General features: G+C 42.8%; 2 protein-coding genes across 2 annotated transcripts in view; one reads left to right on the top strand and one right to left on the bottom strand.

Moving 5' to 3' along the window:
- Positions 1–763: 763 nt before the first annotated feature.
- Positions 764–9,777, top strand: esama (endothelial cell adhesion molecule a). Its single transcript, XM_080855575.1, has 6 exons — positions 764–888; positions 2,057–2,255; positions 2,652–2,807; positions 3,567–3,689; positions 7,284–7,413; positions 7,996–9,777. The coding sequence occupies exons 1-6, from the start codon at positions 799–801 to the stop codon at positions 8,465–8,467; spliced, it is 1,170 nt and encodes a 389-aa protein (XP_080711701.1). The 5' UTR covers positions 764–798; the 3' UTR covers positions 8,468–9,777.
- A 2,927-nt stretch (positions 9,778–12,704) lies between these two features.
- The window catches only part of fez1 (fasciculation and elongation protein zeta 1 (zygin I)), a gene marked incomplete at both ends in the record, with an annotated part of 11,075 nt that continues 9,340 nt past the window's right edge, over positions 12,705–14,439 (bottom strand). Inside the window, 3 exons of the mRNA XM_080846694.1 lie at positions 12,705–12,710; positions 13,492–13,667; positions 14,112–14,177. Of these exons, the coding sequence (XP_080702820.1) occupies positions 12,705–12,710; positions 13,492–13,667; positions 14,112–14,177 (248 nt within the window). The remainder of the gene's footprint in view (positions 12,711–13,491; positions 13,668–14,111; positions 14,178–14,439) is intronic.

The following is a 14,439-nucleotide window of genomic DNA, read 5'->3' as shown; positions in this document are numbered from 1 at the left end:
TAGATCCCAGAAACACGGATTATATACAGAATTAAATACATCAAAATATACCAGATGCAGAATCTGTGTGTGCGTGTGTGTGTGCGTGTGTGTGTGTGGGAAGCTGTGTGACCTTCCCAACAACACACACCTGCACATTTGCTAGACTGTTCCATTGTTTGTACTCCGAATGCTACTACTACTGACTTGGAAAGCCTCGGATGGACCAGTCCTACAAAGGAAGCATCCTTGACTTGAAACACCCATTCATTCATTTGACCGGCGCCCCTTCATCCAGGATGTGTATGCACACAAAAAAGAACCAAATGCAATATGGAACCAATTGAATGATTTAATGAACACTGACATGACTACTAGGCGGAGTGTACGAGAAAACAATGTTATATCTCATAATTGTTATTGCGCATTATATAATGAATGTATGTCTGAACATGTTGAAGTAGACTTTCTTCTCTGGATAACTGGAAGGGGACGATGTCCCAGTATCCTACATTACGATTTTATATCTCATATTTATTATTACGCATTATATAATGAACGTATGTTTGAACATGTTGAAGTAGACTTTCTTCTCTGGATAACTGGAAGGGGACGATGTCCCTGTATCCTACATTCTGCACTCATCTGCCTCTATGTATTACCTGAGGGGAAAGTCTGTCGTTTTTGACGACACCATTAATCATCACCAGGCCCTCCGATTGTAAATGTATTACATGTATTTTTGTTCCCTTGTTCCTGCCAGGTGGCGTGGCAGAGCTTTTACTGTCCCAGAAAAATGCCGAGGTCATCCAAGGCCAGATGGCGGTGTTGCCGGCCTGGTACACCAACGCCGTGGCCGACAGCGGCAGCAGTGTCATATGGAGCCTCGTGGGAGAACCCACACAGCTGGTGAGTCATTTGGAACTCAAGAAGAGCCAATGTTAGAACACTCAAACACTAGAACACTAGAAATAATGTTGTCATGGCTACAGCTGTGGGAGACTAGTTCTGTTCTAACTGAGCGCCAGAGGAAAGTGTAATCTCCTTGGAAACGGGTGTAATGGAAAGGATTGTGTGGGGACTGACTGCTCAGGAAAGTGTGTCAAAAGAGTGAGGGATGAGATGCATTGTGTTAGCTGTGTTGACCACACACACACACACACACACACACACACACACACACATGCTTGTAAAACATTAACAAGTTACGGAAAACTTTTCCAAATTGAAATTTGATTTCCTTTTTTCCTCTCGATGGCATGTAGGATGACCAATATCATGACCTCATGAAAAAAAATAACAAATAAAAAGTTAAATTAAGAGGATTAGTGGAGGTTGGCTGCCATCATTTTCGATGACATGGTTTGCCATTCTGTGTAAATAAGCACACAATGTTATCCTGTGACTTACATGATAGCCTGCCCATTTGAACTTATCTAAACCCACAGCTGGCACCCCGCCCTCAAATGATCGCACATGCCAGAAATCTCTGCACTTTCCCCCCGTCATCAGCGCTAACTCAATCTGATTGCATCAGTATTTCCCTCGTACGTGTCTACGTCACGGGACATGTGGCACATGGTGTTATGTCTAGATAGTCGATCAGAGACAGGTGTTTAACTACAACAATATTACAACAATAAACAACAGTGTAGATTTAGGGAGGTCCATGGGGTACTAAATGTGATGTATAATATACTTATTATTATTAGAAGTATTAAATGTGGACTGGAATGATCAGCTTGTTCTGAAGCAAGCCACCAGCTTGTGAAAGAAGAGCTCTCGGGGGTGGTGCACTGGATAGAACCTAGATCTGCGCTGGATAGAACCCAGATCTGCCCTGGATAGAACCTAGATCTGCCCTGGATAGAACCTAGATCTGCCCTGGATAGAACCTAGATCTGCCCTGGATAGAACCTAGATCTGCCCTGGATAGAACCTAGATCTGCGCTGGATAGAACCCAGATCTGCCCTGGATAGAACCCAGATCTGCACTGGATAGAACCTAGATCTGCGCTGGATAGAACCTAGATCTGCGCTGGATAGAAACTCTCTCCTGTTTGATTTCATTTTGCAGATAATCTCCTATGCGGCTGGCGTGACGACTGTGAGCAGCACTCAGTTCAAAGGTCGCGTGAGTTTCGTGCATCAGATGCCCAGCAGTAATGTCTCGCTGTTCATCAACAACACGCAGGAGTCCGACTCCGGACGCTACCTCTGCCAGGTGGTCATACCCAGCTCCCCCGTCACTGGGGAGATGACCCTCAATGTCAAGGGTAACACTGGCACACACACACATGCACATACACACACAAACACACACACACACACACACACACACACACACACACACACACACGCACACACACACATGCACATACACACACAAACACACACACACACACACACACACACACACACACGCATTCACAAACACATACACACATACACACATACACACATACACACACACACACACACGCAAAAACTCACAAACACACACACACACAAACACACACACACACAAACACATGCATACACACACACACACACACACACAGCAACACATATACACAGACACTTTTAGTGTATACTTTTACACAGAGTATCCTCTTCAGCCTGTCATGTCCTCCACCCTTAACCCCTCTCTCTCTGCTCTGCTCCATCTCCAGTGCCTCCGTCTGCTCCTTCATGTAAGCTGACGGGACGGCCCACGCTGAAGGGGAACGTCACCCTGAGCTGCGGCTCCAAGTCTGGAAAGCCAGTTCCTCTGTACAAGTGGACCAAAGCCAGCCCAAATCAAAATGTCTTTTTCGCTCCTATGCTCAGTAAGAAGTTAATTGTTAAATGTTTTCTTTGCTCTTATGGTCAGTAAGAACTTAATTGTTAAATGTTATCTCCGCTCCTATGCTCAGTAAGAAGTTCATTGTTAAGTGTTTTCTTTGCTCTTATGCTTAGTAAGTAGTTAATTGACTCAACAGACTGTTCATGAAGATTTTAATAAGATCCTAAGGCTTACCATTCCTGACTTTATGTTATAAAAGTAGGGCATGTAGGTTGCTTTGTCATCTTGTGAATGTGTGGAAAAGTGTGATATAGACGGCCATCTGTACATGGATGGGTCACGATGAGAGGCTGTTAGACCCTCTATGGTAAAACTTGTACATAATGTAATTGAAGTGGTTATTAACAGTAACAAGCAACCCACCTCATACAGAACAGTACATGTTACTGAAATAACTACCCTATGTAGCGTAACTGTGTAGAATATCGGCGGCTTTGTTAAGAAATCGCTATACTATGTCTATTTATAGATTAACGTTAGGTATAAACATAGTTGCCCGAAGTTGATCGGGAGAGTGAATGTAAACATGTCAACGCCGAATTCGGCCGATATTTGACGCGTGCTGATATTCGACACCGTTCCGCTAAGTCTGATATATATTTCCGTAAGTTTATCCATAGCATCTGCAGGATTGTAAGAGTGTTGAGATTCTTTTGAATGAAGAGTGCGTTACAAGTAAAATGCATTATTATTATTATTATTATTGTTTACCACGTGTCATCTTCCCCGTTTCCACCCGTAGATGAAACAGCAGGCACCCTAAAGCTGACCAACCTCACTAGCAGCATGTCAGGGAAGTACGTGTGCAACGCCTCCAACACAGCCGGCGCAGAGACCTGCTTCATCAACCTGGAGGTCATCACAGGTGTGTAGATCAGGCTCACCTTACTGCACTTGCTTAATGGACCATGGTCATGAGTGAAGGTCATAAACACCCAGAGAGCACTTATACATATTCCTGCACGGTTCTGTTAATTTTAAGTGGCTTTGGATAAACATGAGTGAATAGATGAGAATACGTACTGTATTTGTAAATGCCTCCATGACAGTAGTCCTCCATGACAGTAGTCCTCTATGACTGTAGTCCTCCATGACTGTAGTCCTCCATGAGAGTAGTTCTCTATGATCCTCCATGACAGTAGTCCTCTATGATCCTCCATGACAGTAGTCCTCTATGATCCTCCATGACTGTTGTAGGTAAAAACGTGGTTGTTACATTAGTTTAATTAAATCAGTCTCATAAAATTTAATAATCATTAAATTTAGTATTTAATATTTTATAATTAAATTACTAAAATAATGGAAAGCTCTAGTTGTACCACTATGCTACAGTTTAAGTATGGTATCACAATACTATCATACTACAATATCACTACAAAGTCTATAACACTTCATGGAACAACCAGAGAAGTGAAGGCATTTGGAATTCTTGATTGGCGGAAAATGGCTTTCAGTGGAATATTGGAACAACAACAGACAAGACAATTGTTTAAGTCTAAATAAACAATTTATTAAAGGTAACAGACAGTAATCAATGGCTAATACTAATCACATAAACGACTGAGTATAACAATGAAACAAGGCACAAAGTGGAGTTGGGATTTCAGAGGAGGGGGCATGAGAGCCTGTTCGTCCGTGTGTGTCTAGTTTGTCACAACTAGAATACAGTTTCCTGTTCTCCTTGCGGAGAATCTCTATCTCCAGGCGGGTGCTCTGGTGATGAAACAGGAACAATCTACCTACCACTCCTTGATTGGTGGAGACTTTACGGTAGGGATTATGAACATGCCTGATTAAGTCGCCTATCTTGGACTGACACTCATCTAGGTTCATCTGTTCAAGTGCCTCCCTCTCCTCAGGGGAGGTTTTGAGGAGGTCTGCCACAAATTTTAAAAGTTGGGCTGACTCCACAGGAGGGAGGTTCTCAGCTCCTGGCGTGTGTGGGGTTTTCGGGCTCATCCTGTCTGCCTAGTCTGGGGCACGGAACTACGCCTGGCAAGCTAGTGACGTGATCACTGATGCTTAATTTAACCCTTTTAATGCAAGCTAATGCAAGTAGTCACAACGCAAACTACAACAATGTTATGCTTAATAACAAAACAAGGAGATGCACAGGTGAGGGACTCGAACCTGTGACTTACACTCACGGCTAGGTAACTACCGTGTTGTTTTTACAGTTCTAAAATGCTAGTTACTCTCTTGTTACAACTATTACCACTGATTGTACAGGTTGCTATGGTAACAGATGGTACTTGTGTGTCCAATGGGTTGCTGGTATCACAAGTATGGACTCCCACTAATTATACTTACAGTGTGGCTGGAACAGGGACTGTTAGATAATTAGTATGTATTAAACAGTTAGTACACAACACCTAAAATTATTCAAAACCACATTTGATCTATGCCTTAGAAGTTTCAATGGACCTGGTAAGGTCCTGGAGTTACTCAGGGGGTTGGATTCTTATTTGTTATTGTAACAATATCACTGAAGCCAACAATACCAAGCCTCACAGGGGGCACCATATTATGTAGGTAAAACCGTGGTTGTTACATTAGTTTAATTAAATCAGTCTCATAAAATTTAATAATCAGTAAATTTAGTATTTAATATTTTATAATTAAATTACTAAAATAATGGAAAGCTCTAGTTATACCACTATGCTACAGTCTAAGTATGGTACCACAATACTATCGTACTACAATATCACTACAAAGTCCATAACACTTCATGGAACAATCAGAGAAGTGAAGGCAATTGGAATTCTTGATTGGCGGAAAATGGCTTTCAGTGGAATATTGGAACAACAACCAACAAGACAATTGTTTAAGTCTAAATAAACAATTTATTAAAGGTAACGAACAGTAATGAATGGCTAATACTAATCACATAAACAACTGAGTATAACACTGAAACAAGGCACAAAGTGGAGTTGGGATTTCAGAGGAGGGGGCATGAGAGCCTGCCCATCCGTGTGTGTGTGTGTGTGTGTGTGTGCGTGCGTGCGTGCGCAGGTATGCCACTATAAATTGGAGGATGGGCACAACTTTAAATGAGTAGGTTACAACAGACAAAGGATTCTTATCTCAAGGATAGAGTCGGCCTTCAACTCAATACAATATATTTCAGCAGCACTGAACTAGCGATGTGGACGTGGTGATTGAGGGAGTTAGGGAGACAGAGAGAAAAGGTGTATGCACGTTTCTAACAAGTTAGCAAAAGTAAAAACGAACGCAAGATATAGCACGGTTACAAACCATGCACTGTGAATTACAAAGTAAGCATTCAAATCATGAATGAAATAAAACAACAATACTTTCACACATATATTAACACACATATAAGACTAATCTCTGCCCAGATGTCAGCCTTACGTGGAGAACGCTCTTGCTAAGCATTCAACGGTGTTTTCGCGGAATCCTTGGAACAACGCGTCACGTAGGTTCAATGGATGTCCGTCTGTCCTTTCTTTGCAGCCCGTCGGCTGAACTCGCGGAGGCCTTGCTGGAGGTCCGCTGATTTAGAAGGATGTAAAGTTCTGTCGACTTGGAGAAACGAATAAGGGAAGCCGGTCGCCTTATCCTACTCAGAATACTGCTGGGCTGCAGTAATATACTACCGGTATAACTTGGTTGCAACTAGACGCGTCAAAGTATTTTCTTAACTTCGGCCAAAAGTTCAATACGACTGTCGTGCGTTGTCCTTTGTTCTGCAGAGAGGGTATCTCTTAATTGAACGATGTTCACGCGTGTGAGACCACCGTACAGAGAGAAAGATTTGGGGGGTAATCACTGTTTTAAGGGGCAAAATGCGTCACCCTTTTTATGACTTTGATGTGACCAATTGCGAGGTCACCGGTGTTGATAAGAATTGAAATGTGATAAGGGAATTGTGGGTAATGGAGTCTATGGTGTCTCATTCACTTACACTGTAGTCCTCCATGACAGTAGTCCTCTGTGATCTTCCATGACAGTAGTCCTCTATGACTGTAGTCCTCCATGACTGTAGTCCTCCATGACAGTAGTCCTCTATGATCCTCCATGACAGTAGTCCTCTATGATCCTACATGACAGTAGTCCTCTATGGTCCTCCATGACTGTAGTCCTCCATGACAGTAGTCCTCTGTGATCTTCCATGACAGTAGTCCTCTATGACTGTAGTCCTCCATGACTGTAGTCCTCGATGACAGTAGTCCTCCATGACAGTAGTTTTCTATGACTGTAGTCCTCCATGACTGTAGTCCTCCATGACGGAAGTCCTCTATGACTGTAGTCCTCCATGACTGTAGTCCTCCATGACAGTAGTCCTCTATGCTGTTGTGCTTGTGCAGTACCTGCATGATGGCTATTGCCTTGTGGTTGCCAGAGTGCTCTTTTTAATGACCTTCATATAAATAAATAGAATTAAAATGAATTGTATTGAATTGAAACTGATGGTGTAATGCTGTTTTTTCCCCTACAGCCACAAATGCCGGCGTAATCGCAGGAGCCACCGTGGGCTCGGTGGTGGGTTTCATCCTCATCATCCTCGTCCTCATCTTCCTCTGGACCAAGAGGAGGGACGTGGAGGATGATCTGGCTAATGACATCAAGTAAGAGACACTTTCTGTATCTTTTTGGTAAATTATTATTTTGGTATCTTTGTATCAGGGTTTTGGCCTTCTTGCATCCCCATCTCCCATGTCCGGGACTGCCAATCCAGTGTGGGGCCGTGCCATCATAGAGCACATGATACTCTTATGGGTAGCCATACTCACGCTTCTCTTGTCTGTGTTTGACAGGGAGGGCGCCATGGCTCCTAAACGCTTCTAAACGCTCCTAAACGCTTCTAAACCCATGCTTCTCTTGTCTGTGATTGACAGGGAAGACGCCATAGCTCCTAAACGCTTCTAAATGCTTCTAAACTCATGCTTCTCTTGTCTGTGATTGACAGGGAGGGCGCCATGGCTCCTAAACGCTTCTAAACCCTTCTTAACGCTTCTAAACCCTTCTTAACGCTTCTCTTGTCTGTGATTGACAGGCAGGACGCCATGGCTCCTAAACGCTTCTAAACGCTTCTTAACGCTTCTTAACGCTTCTAAACCCTTCTTAACGCTTCTCTTGTCTGTGATTGACAGGGAGGACGCCATGGCTTCTAAACGCTTCTTAACGCTTCTCTTGTCTGTGTTTGACAGGGAGGACGCCATGGCTCCTAAACGCGTCTCCTGGGCCAAGAGTGGCAGCGGCTCCATCATCTCCAAAAACGGCACGCTGTCCTCCGTGCACACCAGCCCGCTGTCCCGGGACCATCACCACAGCAACCACAACTACACCCACCACCCGCCCTCCGACACCGCCTCCATCCTCACGGCCACGGGCAGCATGGCTGGCTACCGGCCCCGGCCCACCGCCGACACCTTACCGGGCTACAACACCAACGCCACCCTGCCCCACTCCGCCTCCGCCAGCAACATCGCACGGCCCCCCCCCAGCACCAACGGCGCCAACGGCGCCAACGGCGGCACGCTGCCAAGGCTGGAGCACGCCCAACAGCAGGTGCCACGGCCGCCCCCTGTGCCCACCGGCATGACCGCCGCCAACATCTCCCGCATGGGAGGGGTGCCCATTATGGTGCCCGCCCAGAATCAGGCTGGCTCTCTCGTCTAGCGCCCCGTCCGTATGCCAGTCCGTCATGCTCAGCGCTAGCCATACAGGGTATACTGAATCTGGATATACTGGCTGACGCCAATCTACATGAAATACTGCTGACTTCAACCAACCAACCACACACACTGTTTCAACCAACCACACACACTGTTTCAATCAACCACCCACACACACTGTTTCAAGTACTGAGCTGCTCTGAGGCCCGTGGTGCAAAAGAGAGGAGAATGACGGCGAATCCGATCTAAATTCGATGAATATTACTGTAACGTGACGATGAAAAGTCGTTTGGAATTCATTTCAGAGGACACGTGGCATGATGTAATTTTCATTATTCTTTTTTATATATTGTTTTTTTTCTTCATTTCTATTAAGTATATGCAACATCTGTAAAAAAAAAAAGATATTGTTAAGATAATTTTCATGATGTTTCATGGCGATGTTATTTTATAGTGAGATTGTATGTATTTTTTTATATTATGTTTTCTCAGTGTAGGTTTAGAAAGGAAGTGAAATTTTAATTTTTCTGCATTGCCCAGAAGCAACATCCTTTATTAGAACAAAACATTAGTACTAATGTAAGTTTCAATCCATTTGTATCTATCTGAAATTGTATTGACAGTATTTTATTTTTTTAGCGACACAGGAATAATGCCTTCACCCACCTCATACCAACCCACCTTCTCCAGCTCCTCTCATCGTGGTGAAGTTTTTAATGCTTTGGTTGCATATACACTGGCATCTGATGGTTAGAGGCAGATGAAGCCTCAGAAGAATTACTCAGTGTAGGCAAGTTTGCTTTTTAGAGTAAAATAAACCCTCTGAACAGTTGGTCTGTGTAAGCAAGTTTGCTTTTTATAGTAAAGTAAACACTCGGAACAGTTAGTCGGTGTAGGCAGGTTGACTTTTTAAAGTTAGGTAAAGCCGTAGTAAAGCCAGCAGCAGTATCTCGGAAGCATAAAGTCGTAGTTCACCCAAAAACGACTCTGCGGTCATATCTTATATCCTCGTACATGTGCTCACCTATAAAACGATTCTAATATCCAGAACTGTCCATCATTCTCCTCTGTTTGCATTTATTCTTTTAGTAGATGCTAAATACGTTGCACATAACGTAAGGAATAATGTATGGTCCGCCGGTCAGTCCCTTCAATCCCTTCAGGACGAAACAATGTAATCTAATGTATAGCCCTCCGCTCCCCTCCGTTGGGGTACTATTCGCCCTTTCGGGATTTATTTTCGGACTATACATTATCCCTTACATATACTTCACGTTCATCAGTATGAGTGCTCCCCAGGTATCTAACCCATGACACTGGTATTGTTAGCACCCAGGTGTCCAGCTGTCCCTGCCCCCGCACACCTGATTGACCTTATCAATGGCACTTTTGATTAGCCGAACAGGCACCTGGTTAGGCTGGGCTGGCTTTAATCAGGTGTGCAGGGACCAGGGGCTGAGTGAGGACATGCAGTGGAGGGGGGGTGGGGAACCTTTAGTTATAAGTATGTCAGTCATTATTTTCGATTTTTTTTTTTTTTAAACCAAAGAAAGCCTAGGTCACAAGTCACTTCAGGTTCCTTTAATTAATGAAAGTAACGTTATTTGGATGACATAAAGGGAAAGTGTGTGGCTCATATGAAATAAAAAATTGTAAACTTCTAGTTCATTCAGTAGAAAAGAACATCTTGCAAAGCAGAGCTCTCTGCAGGTGAGGAACAAGCCATTTCTAAACCTCATCAGGGGTGCAATTACAGCCCCTTTACTAAACACCTGAATAGATTACAAATAAATGAATATTCACGCAAACAAATGAATGAATACATTTATATTCACCAACTTACAGATTGTGCATATAAAAAACATCCTCTAACGTTTAGAATTTAGGTATATATATATAGGTGTATATTTAGACCTCGTCATGTCAGAAAAATAAAGTTCAGGCCATCGAGGACATCATCATTAAATAGAATGAAATTAGATCACATATTGTACTATGTATTGTAATGCATTTAACACATTGTTGCGGCGATCAAAAATCTCATCTCTTATAAGTAATGATGATTATCATAAGCATGAGTCAATGCTGAAAATACGATGACTAGTGTCTTCGTAGGGGTCCTAATTATGGGCAAAGTCAGCACTTAAAAAAATTAACTTTTTTTTCTGACTCTCAACAAAGTGAGTTTGAGCATTTTTCCTGAAACATTTCCCTCAGTCATGTCAATCTTACGTCTGGCTCTGGATTGGATAGGACTTGGCCCAGATACGGCCCAGACGAGGCCAGAACCCGGCTGCCTGTGCGAGTCAGCATACTCCCAGCACTATGGACTTGATTGACAGGACGAGTCAGCACACTCCCAGCCAGTGGTGTAGTGGTCCCTGGAGAAGTGGGTATACTCTTCATTTTTTTTAAGCAGCTCATACAGCACAGGATAAACGCTCTGTTTTGAGAAGTGGGTATACTCAATGCTGACTGAAAAATAAATGGGTATACTCCGTATACCTGCGAATACCCTGGACTACAACACTGCTCCCAGCACTATTTACTTGGATGACAGGACGGGAGGTTGGCCAACCCTAAGAGGTGAAAGCAGGAAGGTGATGTCCCTGATCTTAAAAAAAATGTTTTATTTAAGTTAGTTAGCATTTTATTTTTTCTTCTGTCTGCGTTTTAATGTTTTACTTTGCTGCGTGAACATGTTTTTATCCTGCACTCTTTTTATGAGATACATTTTTGAATTGATAAAGAATTGAGACTGATAATGAAGATATTTAGTTGTCATTTGACAGTTTGTAGCTTTTGAGTTGATGCCAAAAGGATTGTCTATTGCCAGACACCCACATAACTTCTCAGCTATTTCTCAAACGATGTATTTTTTAGAATCACTGTTTTGTTTGTTCCTACATTGAAGCACCAAATACAGTATCCATGATTTTAAGAGACACTCTATTTATTATTAGACCATGTTTATTGTTATCTCTTTAGATTTACGTGAGAATATTGTTTAAACTTCAATGCATATATTACATTACTGACATCACTTCATTTCCAATGCCATATTTCATGGGGTTTTTCACACTGGGTGCCTACCTAGCAACGTGTGAAAGACTTTTATTGTCATTTTGGATTAAAAGATAAACTGTTTTTGATGGTTTCAGAAGGCGCTTCATTAAAGTGTAAAAACATGTGAGGCTCGTGGGCTTTCCGGCACAACACGATGCGATGTGGCTGCCAATCATATCACAGTCATTTCAGAATGGCAGTCGTTAGTGCTGTTTTGACCAGGTCTGTGTAGAGCATTTTCCACTGCTCTCTGCTGCCCCCGTCTGATGGCCGTAGTATTTCAGGGACAGGGGTGCTGTATGATTGTGACATCACAACAACATGCACGCCACTGCCACGCTCAGCAAGAGGAACACGAGGAAACAACTCTCACTGAGATGCTACAAGGTAGCAGTCATTAATTACTATCATTATTATTAATATTATTATTATTATAATATAAGATAATAAGGCAGTAGAGGCACAAGTGTTTTTTGGGGAAATTCTCCTGGGAGTTAGACATAGAAATGCACAGTTACAGATTAATGGTTCTTGTAAATGATCATACTGAGTTCATGTCTTTGTCTAAGAAATGTCCTGTATTCCATTAAAGAAAGAAAAGAGAAGGGTTCAGAAACACGAAGAATGACTCTAAAAGACACCGAATAGTGGCAATCATTCTGCAAGGTTTATTTTTTCAGCAATAAACGTGTTTTTTCTCCTCCATGCCTTTTAGCGAATAAGAAATATACACATTAATGATATGAGCTGATCTTACCAGGGGTGAGAGTTAACCTAGTGGAATGACTCAGCTCCCCGTTTACATCCAAAAGAAACAAAACATTAGTGACAGAAGAAAAGTGACAGGAAGGAAGGAGAAGATACTCGGGCACGTAATAATGATGCGTAACAAATTAAAAGTCATCTTAATTATGGAAGTCACTTTACGATTCTTCTGTGTTTTTTTTTTTTTTAATACAACTGGTAAATGTGACTGAAATACACGTGCACCTTCTAAGATGACACCGCAGAGATGAAAGCACAATTATAATAATAGTAATAATAATTATAACATGTACAAAATATATCAAAAAGACTAAGTCGTTGTACATTAGTTCCTTTTTTTGAAAACCTGTTTGTGTTTATCTGTAGTAGGGTTATGGCTTGTGACTGAGCGTACTGAAGACATTCCTGGGTTATGCCTGAGAGACAGAGAGCATTGGTGTCCCTGTGCGGGGCCTTTAGACGAGGAGACACATACATTTTTTTATTTCTTAATATTAATCAGCATTATTATTGAAAATATCTGGTCACAGAATATTTTACACCCTGTAATAGCTTATATGTCCTTCAGCCCGTACGTAAGCAGGGCCAAGCCCAAGAGAAGCACCAGGCGGTCGGCACACAGGCCCAGTGGATGCTCAAGCGCATGTGTGTGTGCTTGTGTGTTTACGTGTGTATGTATGTGTGTGTGTGTGCGTGTGCGTGTGTGTGTACGTGTGTATGTATATGTGTGTGTGTGGGTGTGTGTGTATGTATATGTGTGCGTGTGCGTGTGTGTGTACGTGTGTATGTATATGTGTGTGTGTGCGTGTATGTGTGGTTTGTGTGTGTGTGTGTGTGTGTATGTGTGGTGTGTCTGTGGGCGTGTGTGTGTATGCACATGTACATGTACATGTGTATATATGTGTGTGTGTGTTTGTGTGTGTGCGTGTGTGTGTGTGTGTGTGTGTGTACATGTGTGTGTGTACATGTGTGTGTGTACATGTGTGTATCTGTTTGTGCGTATGTACATTTATGTGCAGAAAGCGGAAAGGGATCCATGAGCAGAGGCCGAGACTCATTCGGAGAAGCGGAGTACGATGAAGAGATGTACAGTAACGATGCTGTTAGGCATTAATGAGTTGGGAGCTCATGCAGCTATGCTGGGGGGGGCAGGAGAGGGGAGGGGGGGGGGGGGGTGGACTGGCGGGCTAGGTGTACCCCCTCCACAGGCATCCTGGCTGAGTGATCTGTGGCGCCAGGGAGGGGCGGGGGCATGGGGAGGCGGATGGGGGGATGGGGGGACGAGGGACATGGGACGGGGGGACGGGGGTTAGTGATCTGGCAGGCTGGGTGTACCCCTCCACAGACATCCTGGCTGGGTGGTCCGCTGGCGACTTTAGGTGGGACACAACACTGAAACAAACACAGATTGTAGATTTTATTGCATTATAGAATTGTAAATCTTTTTTTAATTATTTCGTTGTTCTGGAAATTGTCGACATAGAATACCAAAGAATAATATTGTGTATGAACGATATGAATGAGTTTAGATTCAAGGGCGGAGTAAGCACAGAGTGCCCAGTGTGGATCTGGTTTGATAAATACCACGGAAAATGCGGAAAAACACCGTGCGTTAATGTGCGACCGCAGATTAAGCTGCGGTTGCAATGTTAGTAAATCAGGCCCTTAGTGCTTAGTAACAGGTAAAGAGAACAAGAAAAGAGAATATACTGTTTATATCCTATATTCATTTTTACTATAACTGTAACATGCCGCATTAGGCTTTATTAAATATTAAAATAATCAAAACAAAGGCCAAACGGGAGTGCAGGCGGTACCTTTTAATATGTAGTCAGTCAGCAGGTTAGGGACCTTTTCACTGTCTTCCTTCATGGCATAAAGAACTGCAGATGATCAATACATAAAGAATATATAGATCAACACAACAGGGGGATCAATACATAAAGAATACATAGATCAACACAACAGGGGGATCAATACATAAAGAATATATAGATCAACACAATAGGATATCATGGGAGACTACTGTAGGCTACTGTAACACAATAGGTGATTGTGGGAGACTACTGTAGGCTACTGTAACACAATAGGGGATCATGGTAGAGTACCGTTGGGTACTGTAACACAATAGGGCAGTGGTTCTTA

The sequence above is a fragment of the Sprattus sprattus genome, assembly GCF_963457725.1.
Source record: "Sprattus sprattus genome assembly, chromosome: 1".
Taxonomy (NCBI): domain Eukaryota; kingdom Metazoa; phylum Chordata; class Actinopteri; order Clupeiformes; family Clupeidae; genus Sprattus; species Sprattus sprattus.
Note: the sequence above shows the minus strand (reverse complement) of the source record. Positions and strands in the feature narration are given on the sequence as shown.

Excerpts from the sequence above, each read along its gene's own strand:
- esama (XM_080855575.1), top strand. The coding sequence starts at position 799 with ATGGCGGTGTTGCCGGCCTGGTACACCAACGCCGTGGCCGACAGCGGC. Across the intron at positions 889-2,056 it reads TGGGAGAACCCACACAGCTG|ATAATCTCCTATGCGGCTGG; the intron begins GTGAGTCATTTG and ends TTCATTTTGCAG. Across the intron at positions 3,690-7,283 it reads CAACCTGGAGGTCATCACAG|CCACAAATGCCGGCGTAATC; the intron begins GTGTGTAGATCA and ends TTTCCCCTACAG.